General features: G+C 42.6%; 2 protein-coding genes and 1 non-coding gene across 4 annotated transcripts in view; all 3 read right to left on the minus strand.

Annotated features, from left to right (window-relative positions):
- The window catches only part of Dhdds (dehydrodolichyl diphosphate synthase subunit), a 36,003-nt gene extending 26,309 nt beyond the window's left edge, over nt 1–9,694 (minus strand). For both annotated transcript variants that reach the window (XM_015485461.2, XM_048816045.1), the window contains exons 1-5: nt 9,540–9,694; nt 8,987–9,100; nt 7,018–7,134; nt 3,163–3,305; nt 74–190 (exon numbers count right to left, since the gene is read on the minus strand). In XM_015485461.2, coding sequence (XP_015340947.1) covers nt 74–190; nt 3,163–3,305; nt 7,018–7,134; nt 8,987–9,049 — 440 coding nt within the window. In that variant the 5' untranslated portion in view covers nt 9,050–9,100; nt 9,540–9,694. The remainder of the gene's footprint in view (nt 1–73; nt 191–3,162; nt 3,306–7,017; nt 7,135–8,986; nt 9,101–9,539) is intronic.
- Trnaa-agc lies at nt 7,859–7,930 on the minus strand. Its single transcript has one exon. It is a non-coding gene; the product is annotated as a tRNA-Ala (tRNA).
- Nucleotides 9,695–13,709: 4,015 nt separating the features above from the next.
- On the minus strand, nt 13,710–25,933 carry Lin28a (lin-28 homolog A). The gene is made up of 3 exons (XM_015484771.2): nt 24,891–25,933; nt 13,824–14,008; nt 13,710–13,746 (listed from the first exon to the last, which is right to left on the minus strand). The coding sequence occupies exons 1-3, from the start codon at nt 25,116–25,118 to the stop codon at nt 13,710–13,712; spliced, it is 450 nt and encodes a 149-aa protein (XP_015340257.1). The 5' UTR covers nt 25,119–25,933.
- Nucleotides 25,934–25,952: the final 19 nt, after the last annotated feature.

Below are 25,952 nucleotides of genomic sequence, written 5' to 3' on the forward strand. Positions count from 1 at the left end.
GAGGATGTCTCCCTAAAAGCAGCAGGAAATCAAAGAGGGATACAGGTTTCTGAGGGGATATCTGAGCACTTACTTATTGTAGTTCTTAGTGGCCTGTACAGCTTGTGCAATCAACTCCTGGAGGTCCAAGGGCAACAAATGCAGATCACCCAAGACCCGGATGCATACCCCATGTTTCTGCAGCTTCTCCCTGATTGGGAAAAAGGAGGCAGTGCTGAGACAAAGCACCTATTCAGTTGGAGAGGGCAAGGAGCTTAGATAAAAACCAAACACCAGCTTCTAAGTGCTTTCCTCCATCAGGCACTGTTCTATGTGTATTATTTCAGTGTATTATTTCTCTTCAACAGCTTTCAAAGGAGTTTTTACTACACTGATGAGGATCAGAAAGAATAGTCAGGTATGGACTGTCTAAGGTCATGCAGTCATCAAGTGTTAATATGCACTGAAATGTCATGCTTTATCTGCCATGAGAACCCAAATGTCTTTTTTTCACCCCAGGATTGAATCCAGGGGTGAAAAAGCTACATCCCCAGTCTACTTTTTTATTTTCAGACAGGGTCTTGCTAAGTTGCTGAGGCTGGCCTCAAACTTGTGATCCTCCTGCCACAGCCTCCAGAGTCACTGGGATTACAGGAGTGCACCACCACACCCAGCTAGAGAACTCAAACTCTGATCATACATTATACCAACCTAAGAGTCCTTGTTGGCAAATTAAGTTGCATTTTATGCATTCTATGATGTGTCTGTCCCACTTTGACAAGTAAGCAAACTGCTCTAGGGCAGGAGTTGTATTATTGGTTTTGTTATGTTCTGGTGAAATATGCTATGAAAGTAGCAGCTAACATTAATTATGTTTCCTAAGTATCAGACAGTAGTCTACGTACTTTATATACATTCTATTCTCAAAACAATTTTGAGATAATACCACCATAATTCCCCTTTACAGATGAGGAGACTGAGGCATAGGGAGATTAGATAATTTGTTCAGACAGCAGTTGAATGAATAGCCAGGATTTGAATCCAGGGAGTCTTGCTATAGAGCCTGTCCTCTTAATCATACTATAGCACTTCCACACAGTAACTTCCAGTCTCCATACACATGAGAACAAATTCACTGTTATTCACCCAGCTTCTCTCAGTTGGAAATGCTATGGAGAAACCGAATCCTTCCTTCTTCAGAAATAGGAGCTCAACACTATAGGATGGGGATGGATCTCTGGCAGTTTTTTTTTTTTTTTTAAGAGAGAGAGAGAGAGAGAATTTTTAATATTTATTTTTCAGTTTTTCAGCGGACACAACATCTTTGTTTGTATGTGGTGCTGAGGATCGAACCCGGACCGCACACATGCCAGGCAAGCACGCTACCGCTTGAGCTACATCCTCAGCCCCTCTGGCAGTTCTTAAAGCACCTTGATCCAGAGCTGAAGGCCACGTCCACATAGCCCACCGCATATAACCTTCAACTACATTTCTTCAAGGTGTGTGAAGCAAAATCTAGAGCTATAGCTGACATACAGTCAAACCAAAGCAAAATCTGAATTAAGAACTCCTAGATTCAAGCCCTAGTACCCTCACATCCTTGCTAACCTTGCATAAACACTTTCTCTGTTTTTTCATGGTAAGCTATGTCCATTTTCTCTAGTACTGATTACAGCAATCTCAGTACTACCTCCACTGTCATATGTTTTGATCTTATAAGAATTATAAGGTTGTTTCCTATTTTTTTAGCACACATGTAGTAGACAACAGCTCATCTCTGGGGCCAGTAAGATCCAGGGACACACCTTGGCTATGCCTGTTTCTGATAGCTGTGTGATTCAGAATATATGCCTTAACTTCTCTGGTTTTTATGTTCTTCCTCTCTAAAACAAGGCTAATAATATCCTTCTTATGAGGTAATGTGACCATTAAATGAGAAGACATCTGAGGTTAAGGGCCTGGCACACACTAAGCATTTACAAAAATAAGATTAGTATATAGTACAAAAGAATGTTTCTCCCCACACCTCCATCTTCAGAACCTGGGCATGATGACTCTGAGTTGAATGATGACTTTGAGCAGAATGAACTCTGCTAGGAACCAAGGAGCAATGTTTGCAGCCCAGGGTCTCACCATTCTAAAACAAGACTGTGGGAAGCCCGGCTATGCTTTCCACCACCCACAAAGGGACAGAAATGGCAAAAGCAACTTCCCAGAAGCTTCTTCTAGGCCCATCACTGCTGGAACCTAGGGTCTGTTCTCTCTTCTTCCTACTCCTAGGTATGAGCTGGGCAGACAACAGCTATCAGCTGTTAATTAAGACTTTAGGGCAATTGTGACTGAAGAGGGATCCATGCTATTTGTGTGCAAGGGACTGAACCCATGAACGCTTTACCACTGAGTAACACTCCCAGCCCTTTTTTATATTTTATATTTATATTTTATTTGCTGGCTTTGAACTCATGATCCTCCTGCCTCAGCCTCCCAAGCTGTGGAGATTATGGGAGTGTGCCACTGAGCCTGGTGGGACCTATGTTTCAAAGAAAAAAAAATCTCCATTAAACATCCTCTTTCCCCCTTTTTGGCTTTGCTCCCTAAGTAAGCCTAAACTTTGTGACACGTAATGTTATTGTTGTGATAGTATTGACACTTCCCAATAGAGGACTCAAGCATCTCCCAGCCCTCCCAAGAGACTATGCAAGAGGAGCATAGTAACTTTATAGGGATCTATATGCAGCAACAAATGACTTCTTCATATTGCCTTCCATTCCCCTAGTGACAATTTATTGTTTCTAGGACAAACATTTGATCAAGGTGAGCCAAATAAGATTCGAGCTCATTCTGGGCTGTTCTCTTGAAGCAGAGAAATATGGTCTGCAGAGAGGAGAAAGAAAATGTATGAAGAGGTTCTACCAAATGGATTTTAATTCTTGATTTCAGTTTTGCTTGACTGGCTGTAATTGTCTTTAAATTCTGTGAAATATCTCAATATCCTTCATTAAATGCCCCCTTGAAAGAAAGAAAAAAGAAAAACTAGTTTGCATTTCTGATACTTGCCACCAGAGATCTAACATTAAAAGGACTTAGAGGCCCTTAAATAAGCCTCAGATAACAGAGCTGTGAATGCCAGGGGAAGGCTGCAAGTGGAGGAAGAACACGTTCTCTCCTCAGATAGCATCTTACTGTTCTTCCATCAAGCAGGTGAACTTCTGCCGGGCCAGATCCAGTAGCCCATCAACCTCACTCTTGGAGCGTTTGAAGTTCTCAATGCTGAACGCGTAGACTGTCACTTCAAGGATGCCCAAGTTCAAACACCAGCGCAGAGTCTGAGAGGGGAGAAGGTAAAGAGCTAGGACGCAGGAAGAGAAGAAAAGAAATAAGAGATGCTTCAGCCCTGACTCATAGTTGAGATGGGAGACAGACTTTTCTCCTCAAACCTGGGTAAAGCTACAATAATAGTAGTGCTATGTGAGAATAACCAAATAAGCAGAAAGTTTCTGTTTAAGAAAGTGAAAAATAGGGCTGGGGATGTGGCTCAAGCGGTAGCGCGCTCGCCTGGCATGCGTGCGGCCCGGGTTCGATCCTCAGCACCACATACAAAGATGTTGTGTCCGCCGAAAACTAAAAAATAAATATTAAAATTCTCTCTCTCTCTCTCTCTCTCTAAAAAAAAAAAAAAAAAAAAAGANCTACTAATTCATCATTTTTAAAAAAATGTTCTTATTCAGTTAGGTTCTCACCTCCTAAAATATATTTTATAAGCATGTCTTCATAATCACTGTGTCTTCACCTTGGTAAATGTCCTCTCTTCGCTGTTAAAAACACTGAATACATGGGGCTGGGGTTGTGGCTCAGTGGTAGAGCACTCACCTAGCATGTAATGAGGCACTGGGTTTGATCCCCAGCAACACATAAAAATAAATAAATAAAATAAAGATGATATGTCTATCTACAACTTAAAAAAAAAAAAAAAAAAGAAAGAAACTAAAAAATGTGAGTCTTAGTGAATGTGACTACATAGATGCTACTGTGGTGCACTAAAAAAAACTCTCCACTGAGAGTGTGAAGACCTAGGTTCTGGTCCTTGGCTGAATCATGGACTTGTTATGGGACCAGAGACAAATTATTTAACTGCTCTGGGTTAAAATCTCCTGGTCTGAATAAAGGGATCACAATCCATCTACAACAAGGTGGCTAACAAATAATATAAAATATAAGATATTCACAGCACAACTTAATTTTTCTGATATTATGAGAGACTAATAAATTAAAAGGTTAAAGAAATAATTGGACAATTATGCAACATTTCAGAGTTGGCAATTTTTTTTGTAGTTGTAGATGGATAGCATGCCTTTATTTTGTTTATTTTTATGTGGTGCTAAGGCTCAAACCCAGTGCCTCACATATGCTAGGCAAGTGTGCTCTGCCACTGAGTTACAGCCCCAGCAAATGTTTTTCATATATATTATTTCATTTGATTTTTCTTTTCTTTTTTTCACCCCCTCAGTCCTGGGAATTGAACCCAGAGCTCTTACCACTGAGCTACATCCCCAACCCTTTTTTATTTTAAAAAGGGTTTCACTAAATTGCCCAGGTTAGCCTTGAATTTGAACTTAAAATTCTCCTGCATTGCCTTCTCCTGCTGGGACTATAGGCATGCACCCCCATGCCTAGCCCCTTCATCTGATTAAACAATCACTTAAAAGTGGCATAACTGTCTTCATGCCTAATTTATACCTGGTAAAACAGACTCGTAAAGCTGAAAAATCATGTCAAAATTCTCCACTGTATGATTTTATTATATGAAATTTTAGAACAGGAAAAATCAGTCTATAGTTACAGAAAGGAGAAGGGAGAACAGGTCTAGACTGGGAAGGGACATAGGAAACTTTCTGCAGAGATGGTTCTATATCTTTTCAGGGTTAGATGAATTCAATTATTAAAAACTGAAGTGTGTGTATTGCACTGTATGAAATCATATTTCAACTTAAAAAGAAGGAAAACTTGGGTTGGGGATGTAGCTCAATAGTAGAGCACTTGCCTAGTATGCATGAGGCCTTGGGTTCTATCCCCCAGCCTCGGGAGGGGAAAAAAAGCAAGTAAGAAAAAAACCACATAATTTACTCAGTCCTCTGGGGTTGCTCTAACCCAGATCACTAAAGATGGAGAACAATCCTGAGTCAAGAAAAACAATGAGATGGGGAGCTGGAGGTTAAAGATGAGGATAAAAGACATTCAAACACAACTGAAGAACAGTGGCTCCTGCTTTTAATCCTAGCGGCTTGGGAGGTTGAGACAGGAGGACTGCAAGTTCCAGGCCAGAGTCACTCAGCAACTTGGCAAGGGAGGCACTATGCAACTTAGCAAGACCCCATCTCAAAATAAATAAAAAGGGTTGGGGAAGCCAAGTGTGGTAACGCATGCCTGTAATCCCAGCAGCTCAGGAGGGTGAGCAGGAGGATCATGAGTTCAAAGCTAGCCTCAGCAAAAGGGAGGCACTAGGCAATTCAGTGAGACCCTGTCTCTAAATAAAATACAAAAAATAGGGTTCAGTGGGCGAGTGCCCCTGAGTTCAATCCCCAGCACCCCCCCCAAAAAAAAAGGGCTGGGGATGTGGCTCAGTGGTTAAGTGCCCCTGGGTTCAATTCCCCGTACCAAGAAGAAAAAAAGAAGAAACAAAGCTGTAGAACTAACTCTCTGATCCTTTACAGGTACACAGACAAAACAAATCCAGTAATACCTTGGGGAAAATACCATTAATAACCTGATATTTGACTAGACTCAGGCTCTGAAGACCTTGCAAGGCAGCCATCTTGGATGGCACACCTAGGCTGGAACCCACCCCTACAGCAGTTTCAATTTTTTTCAGCTCTTCCCTAGGTTAGGCCCTATGCTATATGCCATCTTGCTGAATCTTCACATCCATCTCTTAAAATGGAGATTATTGTACACCCTGTTTTACTGAGGCAAAGGGAAGCTGCATAACTTACTGCAAGTCACAAAGCCAGTAAGTGGAGTGCAAGGGTGCCAATTAGTTCTTTGTCTTTACAAGGTTAAGAAATTTGCCTATATCAGTGAGTTCTAAGTACTCCAGAGCTCAAGCTTCTAAGCACTAGGCAAAACTGCCTTACTTAATTGCAAAAGAGAAGCAGGGGTTAGTAAATCTACAGACTTCTATAAGAGTGCTGGAGAAACCCCAATACCCCATTTTTTTGAGGCAAAAATTATTAATGCCCTAACATCAGGGCTTGCTCTTATGCCAGGACACTGGAACCTGGGGACTATAAACCATATTTCTATTCTTCTTACAAGTTAGTTACAAAATGTGAGTGTGTAGCTCAGAGGTAGATGTGTTTAGAACGTGTGAGGCCCTAGATTCCAACCCCAGAATCAAGAAAAAATTTCACAAAGATATAATATTCCATATTTTGGGGGCGGGGGCGGTACTGAGGATTGAACTCAGGGACACTCGACCATTGAGCTACATCCCCAGACCTATTTTGTTTAGAGACAGGGTCTCACTGAGTTGCTTAGCGCCTCACTTTTGCTGAGACTGGCTTTAAAACAAACAAACAAACAAACAAAAACACTCTTGGCCACACATGGTAGCACACAGCTATAATCCCAGTTACTCAGGAGGATAAGGCAGGAGGATCACAAGTTTGAGGGAAGTATTAGAAACATAGCAAGTCCCTAAGCTAAAAAGGGGTGAGGCCAGGTGAGGCGGCACATGCTTATAATCCCAGTGGCTCGGGAGGCTCAGGCAGAAGGACTTCAAGTTCAAAGTCGGTCTTAGCAAAACTGAGGTGCTAAGCAACTCAGTGAGACCCTGTCTCTAAATAAAAATACAAAATAGGGTTGGGGATGTGGCTCAGTGGTCAAGTGCTCCTGAGTACAATCCTTGGTACCCCCCCAAAAAAGTCTGGGGATGTAGCTCAGTGGATAAGCACCTCTGGGTTCAATCTCAGGGTCTCATTTTTCTAGCAATAATCCAACCCTCCACAGATTTTCACCTTGAGTTCTGCCATCTACACCCACCTCAGCCAGCTTGTTGAAGCCCTGTGAGTGGCCCTCCTGCCGTTCCACCTGGCACTTCTTGGCATAGCGACGGTTCCCATCCATTATGAATGCAATGTGTTTGGGCATTGGGCCTGCCTGTGGAATAAGAAGGCAAATGATGAACCAATCTCATATTCTCTGGGGATGAGGGGAGACACTACACTGCACACTGATAGCTTTGAGCTATATGACAAAATCCCTGAAAAATGTTACTGAGTATTTTACACTTTTAGTTCAATAAAACTGCATTAAGTACTTCAGTTTATTTTACTTATGTTTATTGAGCACTTAATACATGCCAAATACCATGCTGGGCTTTTTCTACATCATCTTATCATATAACTTTATAAAGTAAGCAATATTACCTTCATTTTATGCATGAATAAACTGAGGTTCAGAAAGGTCAAGTGAATAACACAAGTCACACAGCTAAGAAGGGGCAAAGTAGGGATTTAAATAAGGGTCTGTCTCTTTTCAGAGTTCATCTTTTAACCAAATGCTCTTTACTACAACCTTGTTTTCATGAGTCTCCAACAGGAAGGCAAAGGAAGAACCCTGATGACATAGTCAAATGGAGATGGCATCCTTCACATGAAAGAGACACTAAGCCTTGTACAGTAGCAAAGGCCTGTAGTCCCAGTTCTTGGGAAATTGAGATGGGAAAATGGCTTGCATCCAGCCTGGGCAACATAGTAAGACCCCTCATCTCAGGGGAAAAAAAAAAAGGTACCCATTCCCCGGGTATAGCCAACACTGCTACAGGAATTTAGGCCCAGTGTTGTTCTAATCTTTTATTTTTATATTATTATTATCATTGTGGTGGGGGGTACTGGGGATTGAACCCAGGTCTTCAGCATGCTAGGCAAATACTCTACCACTGAGCTACATTCCCAGCCCCAGTTTATTCTTCCCAACATGTGACTGCCACAATTTCCCGAGGAGATAATTTCCATTTTCTTTCTTTTTTCTTTTTTTGTGGTGCTGGGGATTGAACCCAGGGCATTGTGCATGCAAGGCAAGCACTCTACCAACTAAACTATATCCCCAGCCCATAATTTCCATTTTTTGGCCTGCTTGAAACCACTTGGTATGTGAGCATGTGGTGGGAATAAGAGCTTCTGACTCACAAATTTACTCATATACCTACTGCTTGACAGTCTATGGCTGAAAAACAAATCCAACCTAAGTGGTTCTAATCTCACACCTATCTTAGGCAGAGGACATAACACGTTGTGATTCCTGCAGAAAAAGCCGAGGGAAGACTTGGGTATGCAAAGGGGGATATGGGAAATAGCAATCATAGTATCCAAATAATAGTAATGTTATGGGTTGTGGTTGTGGCTCAGTGGTAGAGCACTTGCCTAGCATGTGTGAGGCACTGGATTCGATCCTCAGCACCACATAAAAAAAAAAAAATCAATAAATAAAACGAAGGTATTATGTCCATCTACAACCCCCCAAAAAATGTTAGATATTGTGCCAAGTGCTTTATGTGTATGTTTCACTTTATCCTCATAACAACTGCATAATAACTAAGAGTCACATGGTTAATAAATAGGACCTTCGTTCATGCTTGCCTGCCAGGGTCCAAACTCTTTTAACCATTATGCTGTAATATCACATCAAAGAAAAATTACTTTTCCTATCTGAACCCAGAGGACAGTATTAGGATCAAAGCTCCAAGGAAACAAATTTCATCTCTCTATAAGGAAAACCTAACAGTTTATGCTAACCAATGATATTGGAACAGCTTGGACTGCCTGAAAATGTCAGCTGGAACAATAACTTAATAGAAATGTAGACTGGAAGTTACCTTACAATTCTAAGATTGTTTCCTTGATAAAGTCCACTTTTTACTATAGATTGTTCAACTTGAATAATAATAGGATTGAATACAAGATTACCCAACTGACCAAAAGGCCAAATGATGCACTGGCCCACTGCTTACCTTTATGATGTTAGCACAGAACCGCTCCCAAAGTGATAGCTCTCCTTCCTTGATCCATGACATAGTTCTCGTCCACTCAAAAATTACCCCAGAACAAGACACTAGCCAGGTAACCTTGGACAAACAAGAAAGAGAATAAGACGTCACTAGCATTTGCAAATAGCTACAGTTGGCTTCTAGAGATGCACCTGGACTGTGGAAAGCAGCCAGCATCAGAATCCAAAGACAATGGCCTAAGTCTCTAATCTTTCATCATGCACAGCTGTATAAGCTAATAGGACCTTTGGGGCAAGAAGCCTTTGCTTGATTCTCCTGGCCTTGTGGACTTTGCTCCCATTTTCTTTTCCTTATTATCTGAACTAATTTCTTCTGAATATCCATGTTTGCTTCCTGACACGTCATGGTACCTATATCTTGGTCATGCCCCATACCTTCCTTCTCCTTCTCTCAAGCCATTTCCCACTTTGCGATCCCAGTCACTAATCCGTTCGCCTGCCACACCCGTTTCCTGATAACTCAATGGTCCCATAATTATCTATTCCCTTAGTTGTACCTGTATCTCTCCCGCAGCTGTCACCTCTCTCCTTCTTTCTCAAGTCCTGCAGCTTTGCCGCTCAGCTGGGTGTACTCCCACTGCTCCAGTGCGCCTATACTTCCTCACGACGTGGCGCTGGAAGAACACGTCATCGTTGGGCGCTGGACCACGCCCCTCCCGTCACCCAGTGGGCGGGGCGCGCCTGACGCTTGCGGCTGAGTGGGAGGAGCGGTTTGAACCGGGCGCGGGAGGAGGGTGGTAGGGGCCACGCCTGCCCTTTGCGCACGCTCCGTCGGCGCGTGGACGAAAGTCGAGCTCACGTGACCGAGCGCGGCAGGCGGTGGCTTTCCCGGCCACGTGCTGGGGAAGGCGGGGCCGGCCCGGCGTCCGGAGCTGGGAGGTCTGTTGACCCCCAAGATTCCAAGGCCTCGGCAAAAATGTGTTTCGGAAATGTACCACAGGGCAAGAATTAAGGGAGCCTTACCTTAGAAAACGGAGAGGCTTCTCCACCTCTAACAGCAGGCTGCTGAGAACTGGGGTAAGGCAGCGCCAGGACTGGGCTTCATCAGAACCCCTTCTCTCAGCCTAGTGTTCAAGATCATATTTTTACCGTATTGCGTCTTATTTAGTGGATTTATCATTTGGGAAGATGGTAGTCGCACTAGCCAATCCTACAGACGACCTGAATTACAGTCCTTTTTAGGCTGATTTTAGGCACCCAGACTGTGATTTGCAGACTGTCAAAACCCACATACAGCCGCGGAAATAAGAGGGAAGGGCAGAAACGACTTTGCTGTTAAAGAAGGACTTGTAAAATAACGGAAGTCCGAAATGAACCAACGTAGAAAATTAAAGGGAATTGGCTCCGTACCAAATCTTGCAGGAATTTTAGGGTACTGAATCACAGAAGAAACTGGTAGTTGTATTTTCCCAAAATGACAAAAAGTAAAGAACTTAGGTGTCTAACGTAACCAGTAGTTGCTTTAATACATAAAACAACTTCCATCTGAATGTTTGAAGTGGAAGAGAATCTCACATTCTCAACGAACCTGTTTTTTTTTGGAGGTAGAGTAGTGGGAATTGAACCCAGGGGCAATTTACCACTCAGCTACATCCCATCCCCACCCCTTTTTTTGAGACAGGATCTTGGTAAATTGCTGAAGAGTCACTGGGACTAAACCGGGTTCAACAAAATCCGTTTTACTTCACTTTGCTTCACAAACAAGGCAAGGAATAGATGTTGTGACTTCTAGTCTTTTCAGATGAAAGATTTTTCTTTGTTTTGATACCGAGGATTGAACCCAGGGCCGCTTAACCACTGACCCACATCCCCAGCCTTTTTTTTTTTTTTTTTTGTATTTTAGAGACAGGGTTTTCCCGAGTTGCTTAGCGCCTCGCTAAATTGCTGAGGCTGGCTTTGCCCAGCCTGAAAGGGTCATTTTTCACCGAGCAAAATGATTAAAGAAAGCTCTGGAGATAAGTAACCCACTCATAAATAGTCTTAATACTCATCTGCCCTTCCTGGGGAGTGAGATGCAGGCTAGCAGGTTAGTCCAATTTTGCAGGAAGACTAATTCAACAGCAGTTTGCTATTTTATGAGCTTCCACTGTTAGCTTTGACTTTTGATACAGTTAAGCTTACAAACGCCCAACCCGCAGGGGATGTATGAAACTTCTAACCCTTGCTCTGGTAATGTTACCAGGGTTTGAGGTTTAATGTAGTTTGCTTCCTCAACTTTGTGTTAATACTTGGTTTCCCTTTAATCAAGTTTTTTAAACCCTTCCCTTAGGGGGAGATGTTTAAAAAGCCAATGTTCATTAGAAGGCGGGCAAACTTTGGCTCAAAGAAAATGTTGGCTTATAGTCAGCGACTCTCCTTTGGCCCCAATTTCCCCAGTTCCCCATCATATTTTCCTTCTCGGGGTACTATAAGGGGTTAATTAATTAAGATTTGTAAAGGGCTTTGAGGAGTAAGGGACGAGTATTATTAGGGTCTCATGCCCCAAGCCATGGCCCCGTCCTTTCATCCCAGCCAGTGGCAGAGGCAACTCCATTCTTATGCATGCCAAGCCTCTAATCCCCTCTTGAATGTGGCAGCTTCCAAGGAAAGGACAAGAGACCTAACTAGAAACAAAAACCCACTGTAATGAGGTGCTGAGGACTGAACTTTCCAAGATTCATTCTTAACAAAGTGGTAAACTGAAAAACTTAATGGTTCTTCTGTGACTTCTGAGTCCCAATCTAAGAAGGTAAGGCTATGGGGAGGAGAAAAGGTCCCTAAATATCTGACAAGGAGAAAACAGTTTGAGTACCAATAAGTCTTTATTCATTGATTTTCCCAGGGAGAGGAGAAGGAAGGGAAGAGTCAGAATGTGTGTTATAAAATGATTAGAAAATAGGAAAGGAAGAAAGTATCTGGATACAGCAAAATCAAATCATAATATAAAAACACCCCAATGGTGGGGGTCACCAAAGCCCAAGGGGGCTTAGTCTCCTGTATTTCAGGAATGAGGGGAAGAGATCAGGGAAAGAACAGATAGGTACATACTTTCCCACCCTCCCTCCCTCCCTCCCCATAAAATTCAAGATTTCACACAAAGCTTTGGTTTCTAGCAGTAAACATGGAGTTACATTCGTCCGTCTCCTATTAAACAATCTTGTGGCCACTTTGACATAAGTTTCTTGCACCTGAATAAAAGTTCCTGAGTGACTTGAACATACATTCATATTTTCTTTCCTGGTCTCCTGACCCCACTTTGTACATGGAAAGCCCCCAATTGCTTCTCTCTACTTTAGAATTACAGATTAAGTAGGTTTGATCCATGCAAACAGTAGTGTGGTATTTGGCATGAATTGCATCAAGAGCTGGTCTTGACTCCAGAGGTTAGGAACAAGGGGCAGGGAATCCCAGCTTCTTTAGGAATTCTGCATAAGTCATTTAAGAGTTGTAGAGACACTCAAAGGATTAAATGTGTATGTAGGTTTTCTTTTGAGGAAGAAGGTAGGATAAGAGTCAGGCTTTTAGGACAGAAGATCTGACCCAAAATAGCAAACAGGGAAAGAGGAACATAAAAGATGGTTTAAGACCCCCATTTCAAGAAGAGGGCCCCCCAAACTTATGTTTCAGATCCTTTTGCCTGGTGCAGAACCTTCTGTCAAAGATGCTTTGGCTATTTTTCTCTCAATACAAAAAGAAGTTTGTAAACAATAAAACCCCAAAAGAACATGGAGAAAGACCAACACATTATATTTACACAAACTAGGCCACCTAGCAATCACCAACTCAGAGACTCAGTAAAGTCCTACAAAGCCCAGACAAATATAATAACTAGAGGGGGGCAGCATCTGGGGGAGACAAGAAACCAGGATCAGACACACACCACCCAATGCGTTCTATTGCATTTATCCCGTTTCAACACAGTGAGGTAGGTTTGCGGTGATCTCACAGCATGTAAACGAAACCCCCTTTCTTTCCTCTTTTAGCTACCTTGACACTACTCATAATTATTGCAGCAGGGCAGGACACTGGCTCTGGGCGCCACATAGAGTCCTTGCTATGGGTCTCCCTGGAAGCCAAGAGTTTTGGAAGGTTAAGGATTTTAGCCCTTTGTTCATATAGCCTTCCTAGTACAGCACAGGGTGGGATAAGGGTACTGGTCTTTGAACTCATCCTTNTATAAAGCAATGTGGGAAAGGTGAGACAAAGGTATGAGAAGAGGTTAGAGTGCTCCCCAGAGGGAAACCATCTGAGCTTGGGTCCAGGACTGTCACTACCTTCCTTGCCAGAGACCAGTTTCCCCACTTACAGATGAAGAAATAAACTAAATGATCTCTAAGTCATTTCCAAATCTAACTATATGTCATCTTCAGATTCATGTCAATTTGAAAATACTAAGATACTTAGAGTCGAGTCACTGACCCCAACTGCAGACTGCAACTTGGGGAATAGATGGCGGCCTACCATACTCTTAGAAAGAATTTTAGAAAAATCAGATATTGGCTGGGCATGGTGGTGCACACCTATAAACTCAGTGACTCAGGAGGCTAACGCAGGAGGATCACAAATTTAAAGCCAGCCTCAGTAACTTAGCAAGGTCCTAGGTAAGTTATCAATACCCTATTTCAAAACAAAAAATAAAAAAGATATAATCTGCTCAGAGCTAAGACATTTTAAACCCAATAGCAAGATTACCAGGGACCATAGGCTTCATTTATCTTTGGCAACCTGATACAAGTGACAGATTGGGAGAACATACCCCCTTATGACCCAGAAGACTACACAAGCTGGCTTCCAAGCCATACCTGTCTCCTTTGGATCTGCGTTTTTGCATGTTCTTCCCTTTTGGCCGCCTCTCACTCCCAATACAGAACACACCACCAGGGCCAGTAACACGGATGGATTCCAGGCCCTTGGCAGACTTCTTAAAGGTAAACTCCACTGCCTCGCCCTCCTTCAGGCTCCGGAAGCCCTCCATATGCAGCTTACTCTGGTAAAGGAAAACATGGTAGATGTTACCATTCATTTCCATTATTACAACAAAAAAACTCAAAAGTGCACAAACCTGTTCCTGCAAGATAGGAAAGCAAGAGTGACAGCATTCCCCCTTAAGCAACAAGAACTAAATACCAAGAATCACCATAAGTAAGAACAACAAAAATCTACATTACATTAACAAAGATTATGATGATAAGTATATGCCAAAACATTGCTTTGCAGCCAATTTAAAGTCCTAAGGGAAAAAAAAGTCTAAATGTAAGCATTTATAAGAAATCAACAAATACAAAATTGAAGAAAATAAAGGTAGCACTATAAAGCCCTTAAACATTTTGTATTCACATAATGCCTCAGTTCTTATATTACCACCAAAAGAATAAGTAACTAGAATATTGGGAACAAAATGCAAAATTAGGCAGTATTTAATATCAAAGCTTTAATGTATGCTTTATTAAAAAATGTTAAGAAGTAATAGCCAACGAGACTTAGACCACCACCCTAGCCACATTCTTCAAGTTTAGCATTACTGAAACTATAATGGGACACATTGAAAAGGGACACTATTTCTTGGTTCAATGCACCAACCAAAGACATATCACTTTAAACTGCTCACTCTGAATCTAACTCTGAGGGAACATCAGACAAACCCAAATAGAGGGATATTCTATACCAGATATACACACTTCAAATATGTCAAGATCATGAAGGAAAAAACAGCAAGAACTGTGTAATTAAATGGAATGCAAGATTCTGGATTTTCCTGGAATAGGAAAAAATTAGGATAACTGACAAAATTTGTATATGGAATATGGATAAATGTCTCAATGTCAAATTTGATTATGATCATTGCACTTAGATGATATAAGAGAATGTCCCTATTCTTAAGAAATACACATGGAAATATTTAAAGACAAAGATGCTGAATACTGCAATTTATGGTTAAAAAAATAACTATTACAGTTTGGCGCAGGGGTGCACACCATTAATCCCAGGGACTCAGGAGGCTGAGGCAGGAGGATCAAAAGTTTAAGGCCAGGCCTGGCAACTAGTAGGACCCTGTCTCAAAATTAAGAATAAAAGGGCCATAGATACAGTTATCATTGTGTGCCACCACACCTGGTCCTTCTTGACATATTTGACACAGGTCTGGCTGTTTTACCCTCATAAGATGAAGTTGTAATNAAAAAAAAAAAAAAAAAAAAAAAAAGTATAAACAAACAAACCTAAAACGGTACAAAGATAAAGAGAATGATAAAGCAAATGGGGCGAAATGTAACTAATTGATAAATCTGGGTAATGGTTATATGGGAACTTTTTGTACTATTCTTATATAATCTTTTTCTTTCCTTCTTTCTTTAACCATGGAGACATGCACAGATTTTTAAACATTAACCCAAAATTTTAAAGGTAGAATAGGACTTAGAATAAACTTACAGAATCAAAGACTATATTTTACATGTATATAAACATCAACAAGCCCTCCGTCTCCCTGGTACCTTATTTTTTTTCCTAACATGACAGTAGAGTGTATTTTTATACATAAGTGTTACTCAAAGTTGAAGGATAATGATCCAAGCAGGTCCAATGATCCAAGCATGATCCAAGCACGCAGATGAGAGGATTAAAGTTGAAAGTCACAGCGAGATCCAAGACTATATGGAGAAATCAGTAGGTGAGGAAAACAAGTCAAATTTTGCTGAAACAAATTAATTATCCACTTGGAATTAAACACCTAAATGTCAAGGAAAAATATATATAAAGAACTAGAGGGACTGATGTTGTGGCTCAGTGGTAGAGCGCTCGCCTACCATGTGTGAGGCCCTGGGTTTGATCCTCAGCACCACATAAATAAACAAAAGAAAGATATTATGTCCAACTACAACTAAAAATTTTAAAATAAATAAATAAATAAAATTTAAAACAAAAAATAAAGAAGAACTAGATAAGTATTAGTAGGTTTAATTTTTAGGAAGATTTAGCATGACACATTCGGTATATCATTGGTGTTAAAAATGGTAAATTGCCGAGCACGGTGGCGCATGCCTGTAATCCCAGCCACTAGAGAGGCTGAGACAAGAGGATTGCAGGTTCAAAGCCAGCCTCAGCAAAGGCGAGACACTAAGCAACTCAATGAGACCCTGCCTCTAAATAAAATACAAAAAATAGGGCTGGGGTTGTGGCTCAGTGGTTCAGTGCCCCTGAGTTCAATCCCTGGTGCCTGCCCCCCAAAAAAGGTAAATAACTTACTACCTAAGGCAAGAGGAACACAAGTTCAAGGTCAGCTTTAGCAACTAGTGAGATCCTGTCTCAAAATTAAGAATAAAAGGGCCATAGATACAGTTATCATTGTGTGCCACCACACCTGGTCCTTCTTGACATATTTGACACAGGTCTGGCTGTTTTACCCTCATAAGATGAAGTTGTAATGAAGACTCTTCTGAGAGGAGAGGGCATGGGGAACAGTTTAATAAAATTTGGTACAGCCACAATAATGAATACCATGCAAGTATTGCATGTATACCATGCAAGTAAGCCCTGTTGCTCATGTTGGTACATCAGATAATGCCTAGCACATTTTTGGATGAACTAAAGAACAGAGGTAGTTTTTTGTCTCTGTGTTTGTCTCCACTAGTGTGAGATGAATCATATTATTGCTAGGAGTCATGTTGGTTGTTTTGGTGGCTATTTGTTTGGTTTTCTTTGAGATGGGTTCTCACAGCTCAGGCTGGCCTTGAACTTCTGATCCTCATACTCCAACCTCCTGAATAGCTGGGACTATAAACATGTGCCCAAACACCTGGCAATAAGGAGGCAATTTTAATTATTTGACTTAAAGTGACCAGATAACAGTATTTTTTTTTAAGAGACAGAATTTTTTAATATTTACTTTTTAGTTTTCGGCGGACACAACATTTTTGTTTGGAAGTAGTGCTGAGGATCGAACCCGGGCTGCACGCATGCCAGGCGAGCGCACTACCGCTTCAGCCACATCCCCAGCCCCAGATAACAGTATTAAAAAGCAATATTTAGAACAGTTTGTATGGAATAATCCCATGAAAATATGCATGTTTCTACCAAAACTGAAAAAAAACCTGACACTTGCAAAACAAGCATTAGAAGAACCCAGAGTTCCTGACTTAAAACTCAGTTACTACCATGCCATTTATACATCAATACCACATTAGTAGAGGTGACAGTATCTCCCATGCGCTCTCCAGAAGAGTCTTCATTAAAACTTATTAGGGTAAAACAACCAGAGTGTATCAAATATGTCAAGAAGGACCAGGTGTGGTAGCACACATGGTAACTGTATCTATGGCCCTTTTATTTTTAATTTTGTGGCAGGATCTCACTAGTTGCTAAAACTGACCTTGAACTTGTGTTCCTCTTGCCTCAGCTTCCCAGTTTCTGGGATTACAGATGTATACACCCCCACATGTGGCTAACTTACTTCTACCAAGGGTACTGGTCACGAACAAACGCTTAGGAGCCATCCACATCCTGCTTTATGAAATGCTGTCCTTCCAGTTACTGGTTCTGTGACCTTTTATCAGTCACTCACATCTGAGCCTCAGATCCAGAAAATGAAAAAAACAGTGCCTTTCTTTCAACTTCATAGGCTCTAATGAAAATTATATGGAAATATCAAGTATGCAGTAAATACTTTATGTATTATTATTTGTAACTATCCCATCATAGAAATATTCCAAAGCTACAGGATTCTTGTAGCTTTTTTCCCCTGGAGAGGAATAAGGATGCTAGGGAGTGAACCCAGGGCTTCTGCACATGCTAGGCATGTGATCTACCACTGAAATACATCCCAAACACCCCCTTCACTTGTTTTTATCCTCAGGGGAACATCCAGGGATATAATGCCTCCCAACACACAGCCCCAGCTTGATGTGGACACAGGGCAAGAGCATTCAAACAGGAAATAAAAACACCTCAGTGGCCAAAGGACCTGTCCACTTCCCTGTTGCACAGAAATTTAACCTTTGATTGGACTTGTCTATCACTGAGCCAGGACAAGAGATAAGTCAGTGAATTGGAAGGTATTCAAGGAAAAATACTAGCCTTCTCTCCAGATAATTCCAGCTGTGATCCAGCAATGAGTGGTTAAAAACAAGGATTAAAAGTCTGAGATAATTCACCCTCCTTTCCATACTAATTTATAAAATGGAGCATAAACTTAATTTTATGGTGGAACCATAAGGTTTTATGCATGAAAAGTAGTTAACACTTAGCCTCCTAACACACATAAATCCTGGGTGAGTGGCAATTACCCACCTCTTCAGGCTGGTTGGGGGCAGGGTAACAGGGAGAACCAAGTGTCAAGAGACTCAAAATGAACTCACTAACCATCTATGGAAACCAGAAAAATATCTCTTCCGCAAGCTCCAGTTTACTGAATCACTTTTAGAAGCAAGGGGGTACCATACATGGGGACAGGCACTATAAGATTAAGTCCTCCTAGGTCTAGTCATCACTGGAAGACTTGAGGTCTGTTAAGAAGACTTACAAAGAGTACAAAACACCCCTGCAGGCACCTCAACCTAACCGGCTGGCCAAGATTTAAACTGGTGGTCTCCAGGGGTGGCTCCCTGCCCCCCTCCCCTGTTCCTTTCCAAAACACATAGTTTGAATTCCTCTCTTATCAGATAGGTATTCGGCGGCATGCAGCCCAACAGAGCCAGCCTCCCAGGGCCTGAATCTGAAAGGAGCCTGAAATTCTTGTACTACCCCCATTCCACCCCCAACCACACACAAAGCAAGGCCCCGCCCTCTCCCCATCCCCTCCAAAGAGAAAAGGCCTTGGGGGGAGGGGCATGGCCTGAGCTCCCCCAATAGAGCCCAGCCCCAGGAAACAAAGAGTTGACACTGGTTGGTTCTGGTGGTCAGATTCCTGGAGTTCCAAGGAGCAGATCCCCAGTATGCTCTCCCCTTCCCCCACATTCGACAGGATCAGTTCTTCCCTTCCTCTCCAGGTTGGGGTTATGGTCACAGTAGGGAAAACAGATACAGAAACACTTCTCTTCCCCAGTCAGTCTTGCCAAATGTGCCGAAGTCAAATCCAGTAGCCATCTTCCCTTCTCAGGCCTGCCCACTCCATATCTCCTAGGTCTAACTAAAAAGAGGATATCCCCACCACCACCAACAGGATGCCTTCAGTCAGATCTTTCCTGCTAGAATCTTAATTATTCATTCAGACAAATATTTTAAAGGGGAGAAGTTGAGAAAGACAGGAATCCCATCTTCCTTTCCCAATTTGTTCAAGTTAGGAAGTGGGCAGCCTGCCTGGGCGCACTGCTCAGGCTGCCTTGGTAGGTAGAGGCACTTGCAGCAAACATCTCTATTTGGTAGCAAGGTATGATTTCCCTCCACTAGTGGTACTTCCACCTTCTGCTCCCTTTTTAATACCTCATTGACTGCCTCTCCCCTCTTCCCCCACAAACATCCATCACCCCTTTCCAGGAACAGCTTCTGCCAACATGTAGAGATATGAAGCTTGGGGGTCACTCATTAAATATGAATTTTAAAAGTTTAAGGCTCTGGGCTGGGGGTATAGTTCAGTTGGTAGAGTGCTTGCCTTGCATGTATAAGGCCCTGAGTTCAATCCCTAAAAAAAAAAAAAGACACAAATCAGGTTCCTTCCAACTGGATCACTGCTGATCTTAGTCATATTGTTTCTTCCCACATAAATTGCAAGTCAGAATTTCAGGGTACTTGCTCTAGCTCATGGAGCCCAAAACAGGGGTTCTTGGCTCTCCTGCAACCCCCAGAGTCACTCCAGTTCAAAGTTATCCAGTATATGTCCCTACCCTCAGATCTAGGTTTCCAGCAGTACACGAATATTTGTTGAACAAATTAAGTTCTCTAATATCCAAAATAACTGTTATTAATTAATGCTTACCATAGGTTAAGCACTTAACCCCCATATCAAATTCATGTGGCAAGCTATGACCCCCATGTTACAGTTCACATGGAAACAGAGGGGTTAATACGCACCCTGAGAAAAGTCATAGTGAAAGGCAAGAGCTGGGCTGATTGCAAACAGCCTGTTAGCCAGCATGACCTGATATAATGCAAATCACAGATCTCATTTTAAACTCTAATAGAATAATGCCTGTAAATCCCAGCAACTTGTAAAGCCAAGGCAGAAGGATTGCAAGTTCAAGATCAGCCTCAGGAATTTTTAGAGAGACCCTGTCTGAAAAAAGGGCTTGGGATGTAGCTTAGTGGTAGAGTACATCCCTGGATTCAATACCCAGAATCACACACACAAAAAGAAGCAAAGCACATAAAAGTAATTTTAATAACTAAGCCCTGTCCTATCAGAGCTCTCCTTGAGCTTCATTTCTGGAAGTAGAGTTTTGTAGAGGTTAGAAACCCAATCAGTTCACCAAGAAACCAGTTTATTTGGAGAAGGATGGAAAAAAAGATGATCAGAACCAAAAGCTGCTACCAACACCCTGCCTTAGGGCGGCCAGGCTCACTGGCTTCTGTCGATACTTCTCCACCAGATGGTGCTATGCACCAGCATGTGCGTGAGCCTAGGCTGAGGAGACTGAAGGGTTCTGAACTGTGAACATGTGTGTGTGTAGATCTACCTCCTGAGCTCCTTATTGTGCTCATCTTGCCTTCCTCCATCCTTAAGATGAAGGATTTGCAAGGATAGGGTGCTTATTTTGAACTCACCCCACCTCCACCTTGCTTAAGGAATTCAGTGTGGAAATAAAAAGGTTCCTGGGGTTTTATGCCAAAAACCCAGTTCTTGTACACTGCTGTATAGAAGAGTCATCTCCCTTCTTGGACTTTGGTTTCCTGTCTGAATTCAGAAACTCCAACCGAAGATGCTAAAAATTACATACTATTCTTGGAAGTTTCCTCCTTCTCCCCCAACTCCTTCCACCCCTCAGACCAGTGCTACACAAAATTATTGTTCATATCTTCTGCAAGAAGGGAGGCGTGGTTGTACCCAGAGCAGTTCCTCCATAAAACATAGTAATTCCAGAGGCTTGGGAGGCTGAGACAGGAGGATCCTGAGTTCAAAGCGGGCTTCAGCAAAGGCGAGGCGTTAAGCAACTCAGTGAGACCCTGTCTCTTAAAAAAAATAAAACATGGATTCCAGTAGGGTAAGTAGGTGGTTGATTAGAAATGTTTGAGGAACAACAATGCCCCAGTAAAAGTCACTAAAAACCCCTTATGGGATGGGCAATAGTGTCACAAACCAACAAGTAGAAGCTTTCATCAAATAGATGCTCTGCTCAGGATGGTGGTATAGACTTTACATGGGACATTGTCTAGAAAGTATGTCTACTCAGAAAGAGAAGGATCCCAGAAGATTCTGCGATGCCCAAATTAACACATGGACTTCTTACCAGTGTTCTGAAAAACCAAGGTGATTTATTTTTAACCTGTCTTTTCCCATTAAAATGGAACGTAGCTGGGTGGTAGACACTTGCCTAGCAAACACAAGGCCTGAGTTCCATTCCCAGTACTGGGTTGGGGGAAAAAAAAAAAAGATGGGAAAGAATCAATTAATGACGCCACGGAACTTGTGCTCAAGACTCCTTTACTTTTTCATATTCACTCATACACTTGGACCCAGACAGCCAAGTTCCTCTTTTCAAAGAGCTTACACATTGGTTAAGAGTATAAGAGAAATGCATCAATAACTAGAAATGAAGCAAGGAATCAAAGGTGCAAAGTTAAAAAACCAGGCGGCTTTGAAAGAGCCCATGTGCCCTTTGAACCCAATAGTTCTAACCCAGACCCTGACAGAGATTGCTCTCACCAACCCTCAATTTTCTTCCAAAAAAGCAGGCCATGAGGTTTCCTTGATCAACTATGTGCTTTTCTTTTTGCTGCTCAGCCTTCTAATACAGCATTTTAGCTACCAGGGTACTTAGACACTATGGAAAAGACATTTTTTTCCTCACTTAAAGAATTTCTACAAATCTTGGTAGCTTGGGTTTTGAACCACTGGAAACATGAGTTAAGCCAGAACTCTTAAAATGGCCACAGGGATTTTAGCATTCTTGGTGAATCTCCAGGAAATAGGAAACAGTTTAGCTCTTTCTTGCTCTGTTGCTCTGCTTTCTCTTTAGAATGGTTTCTCAACTGGAGGTGATTCTACCTCCCAGGGGCTATTTGGCAATATCTGGAGACATTTTGGTTGTCACAACTGAAGGGTACAACTGGCTTCTAAGGTACAGAAGCCAGAATCTTGCTATATTTCCTATAATGAACAAATAAACCCCACAATGAGAAATTACCCTGCTCAAAATACATCAATAGTGTTGAGGTCAAGAAACCTTGATTGAAACTTGATTTAAGGGCTTGAAGTTTACCATTATTATGATTCTTACATTCCCCTAATGCCACAGATTCCAGAGATTTTCTAGATCCAATGACCTGTAGCTGATAAAAGGGGTGTCACAAAAATCTCTTTTTTGAGTAGGGGAGCCACAGATAAGCTTTTTCTCACACACATTTACTCCAAGGGTACATAATAAAGTATGTGGAAGGGAGTATAAGAATAATAGTTAAAAGGATGTTAGAAGGGCTTATAATCCCCTCTTCCTGGCAAATGCTACCTTAGGACCATTGTCCTTACCATTTCACCCTAACCCCAGGATGCCCCAAAACAACAGCTAAAGATTTCTGATCCTCTCCATTTCAGTAACTTTCCTCCCCCAGCAAACAATTTTTAGAGGTTATCCAGCAACTACAAATTTCCTCTGCCATTAGATTTCCAGAGAGGGATTTCAAATTACTAGCCTAACTTACTAAGGTGCAGTCTGTGGACCAGCCCAAACCCCAGAGGCAAAATAAAGACCAGTTATTGTCCTTTTTGACCACCATTGGGAGAGTGGAGATTAGGGGACAGATTCTTGATTCTTTATTCCAGCTCAGCTCCCTCCTGATAACTCATTCAGCTCTTGGTTCCCTGGATGTTCCAACACCTTGAAGTCCAGAGTGTCTCCAAGCTGGCCCCTGCTGTCTTCCATGATATCCAATAATTTTCCAATTGTTCTGGATCCTAAGGATAAGTCTGCTGAGGCACAGATTTCCAATTGATGAGTAAGGAAATCCAGATCAGGGAATACATTCCCTTCAGTCCCTCCCTACTAAGCAGCCTTGAGGGGAGACAAGAAAATGTTGGATCTGACTCTTTTATTTCAGCCTCCCAAAATTGGGGAAGCTGTCCAGTCTGTCCCCATACCAGGAAAGATTTTAATCTCTTTGTGATCAGATAAATGGGAGAGTGGGGGAGGCTTGCCACCCTGCTGAGGAGGGCCATTCAAAGCTGGTTCCTGTAATAAAGTGATTTAATAGATCTAAAGAGGCCAATTCCCTTCTTTCTCCCACAATTACTTCCTGTGGGTTATCATTCACATATGTAAATGAGGAGGGGGCAAAGCCACCAGCCAGATACTAGCTGTCTAATGTTGGGGGGCCGTGAAGAAAGGGGCTGCAAAAGGGTAGTTAAGCTTCCTCCTGCAGGTCCTTTTGGCAAATGTTCTAGAAGCCCAGTGACCCTATGGTACTAACAGCTAACAGTAACCCGTGGGTCCCTATTTCCCTGAATCCTCTATCTTCATAGTTTCCCCTACTCTACCTCCTCACTCATGACTGGAGACTTCTCTACTGCCTCCAACCGTCCACCCAGCATCTCCCTTCCCTACCCCTCCCCCTCCAGAATGCCATCCCTCAGGCTCCAACCCTTAATCCCCACATCCTCCTTTCCCCTCCCCCATGGCTCCTAAAGCCAACCTCCCTGAAGTAACCCCTCCCTGCCCGGCCTGGGTGTCAACCCACAGGGCCAGGGATTAGCAATTTTTTGTTTCCAAATAGTCCCAACCAAAGATGGAATGGGCACATGCAACAACTTCTTTTACTCCTAAGCTGGTGGCCCAGGATCCCTGCAATACCTCTAGGATATTATGGGAAGAGAAGCCTGGGAGGAGGGAGACCAAAGTCTTTGGCTCTTGTTTGAGGCTAGGAATGTTAGGACAGCAATCAATGGCTGTCTGGGGCCATAAATGCCAAACTGAGGAGAATAGGTCCAGAGGCCAGCCTCCCTCTACCCCCTGACCTGCGACACTGAATTTCACCCCATACTGTGCTGTCCTGCTTTAACTGAGAACTTGGGGTTGCACCGACCCAACTCCCTCCTAGCCCGTCCCAGGAATGTAAAAGCCTGGGCTCCTTAAGGTTTTCCTTCCTGGCAGGAGTTGGACAGCAAAGCCCTTAGTCCTGAACTGTAACGAATCTTCTAAAGGAGCTTTCAAGACCCCAGATGGATCCTTCAGGAATTTGTGAAACCTACCCAGGCCTCAGGGCCTGAGTTTTCCGATGACCTCTCGCATGAGGTCGGCTTTAAACAGGGGACGCGGCTGATTTCTCAGCTTTACGCCTTTGGGTCTGGTAACCAGTTCCCTTCATTCTCTCCCGCCCTCCAAGCTACATTCAGACGTTAAAGGCGCTGGGCGCCCGGCTCAGGCCCGGCATGTGCTTTCCTGGCCGGCCTGCTCGCCCTCCCCCCACCCGCAAGCACAATACAACCTTAGTTTCTGCCACATGGGGTCACCTCTCTGCCCCCTGCCCTCTTCCCAGGGGAAAGAGGTAATAGACACGTGGTAAGCCGGAGGGGTTCCCGGAAGGGGGCGGGGGTACTGATAATCAGTGCTTGCATCCCCCTCTCGCCAGGTTGTAGTAAATGGGGCCTTAGAATTGGGGTGCATGGGCAAAGATGGGGTCACACAATGAGTCCTTGATCTTCAATCCAACAGCCGAGCTTGTCCGCCCACCCACGGATATGCGCTCCTAGTTCCCCTTTTCCACAGCAAAGTTACCAGAATCAGTCTCACCTGGTGCACAAAGACGTCCACTGGGGGGTCGAGCGCGACCCCGGCGCGGGCGGTCATGGACAGGAAGCCGAACCCCATGCGCACGTTGAACCACTTACAGATGCCGGCACCGTGCAGCAACTGCGGCTCGTCTGCTGCCCGGGCCGCGTCCGCCGGCGCCTCCTCGGGCGCCTTCTCCGCCGCTTTGGTGCAGCCACCTGCAAACTGCTGGTTGGACACCGAGCCCATGGTCCTCTGCTGAGCCCGTGGCCCCGGGCCCCTAGTCGGGCGGCTGCTGGCCCCAGAGAAGTCCGCAGGCAAAAGGCAGAAATTTTCTTATATACGCCGCTAGGATGTTTTATTGGCAAATGCCAATCTTACTGACACACCCACATACAGGATTATTAGGGGGATTCATAAGTCAGGTATGAAAACACGATAAATTATGAAAACTATATTCATAGGTATTTTGAAACCCTAAAACCTATATGAAAAGAACAGACCATGGTTATAGTTGCTGCCTGACCTGTAAACACATCTGCAAAGATTTGTGCTTGTTATTTTTGTTTTGTTAAACAAAGCTTAGGGGCTGAAACGAGTATTTCTTCTGTCCAGTTTTTCTGAAAATTTGAAGTTGCTGAGTAATATGGAATTAAGGATAATCTGTTTTCTAAAAACTAATGCAAACAAAAATAGTGATACAGGACGAAAAGCAGCCACTCTAAAAGAAACCCACTGTTTTCACTAATTGTTAAATAAGTGTGATTAGCATTAAGCAAAAATGAAAAATAAAAAAAGCTTATTTTTCTATTTTCAGAAAACTATTTAGAGTTGTAATGCAGAGAGCATATACTCCTAATGAATGTAGTAAATGATTTATTTTAAATATAATAAACAATAATGACTAATAATGAAAAAGAATTTAAACTTACTAGAGAAGTCAATCCTTCATTATCAACAATCCAGTCCTCCTTTTCAGCTAATCTCTTTATTTCTACAAGAAAAACAAGCACACAGTCCTTTTCATTATAATTATCTCACTGATATTTATAAAGATAAAAATCTACAAAGGGTATGGCTTTA

This window comes from Marmota marmota, unplaced genomic scaffold (assembly GCF_001458135.2).
Source record: "Marmota marmota marmota unplaced genomic scaffold, marMar, whole genome shotgun sequence".
NCBI classification, from domain to species: Eukaryota; Metazoa; Chordata; class Mammalia; order Rodentia; family Sciuridae; genus Marmota; species Marmota marmota.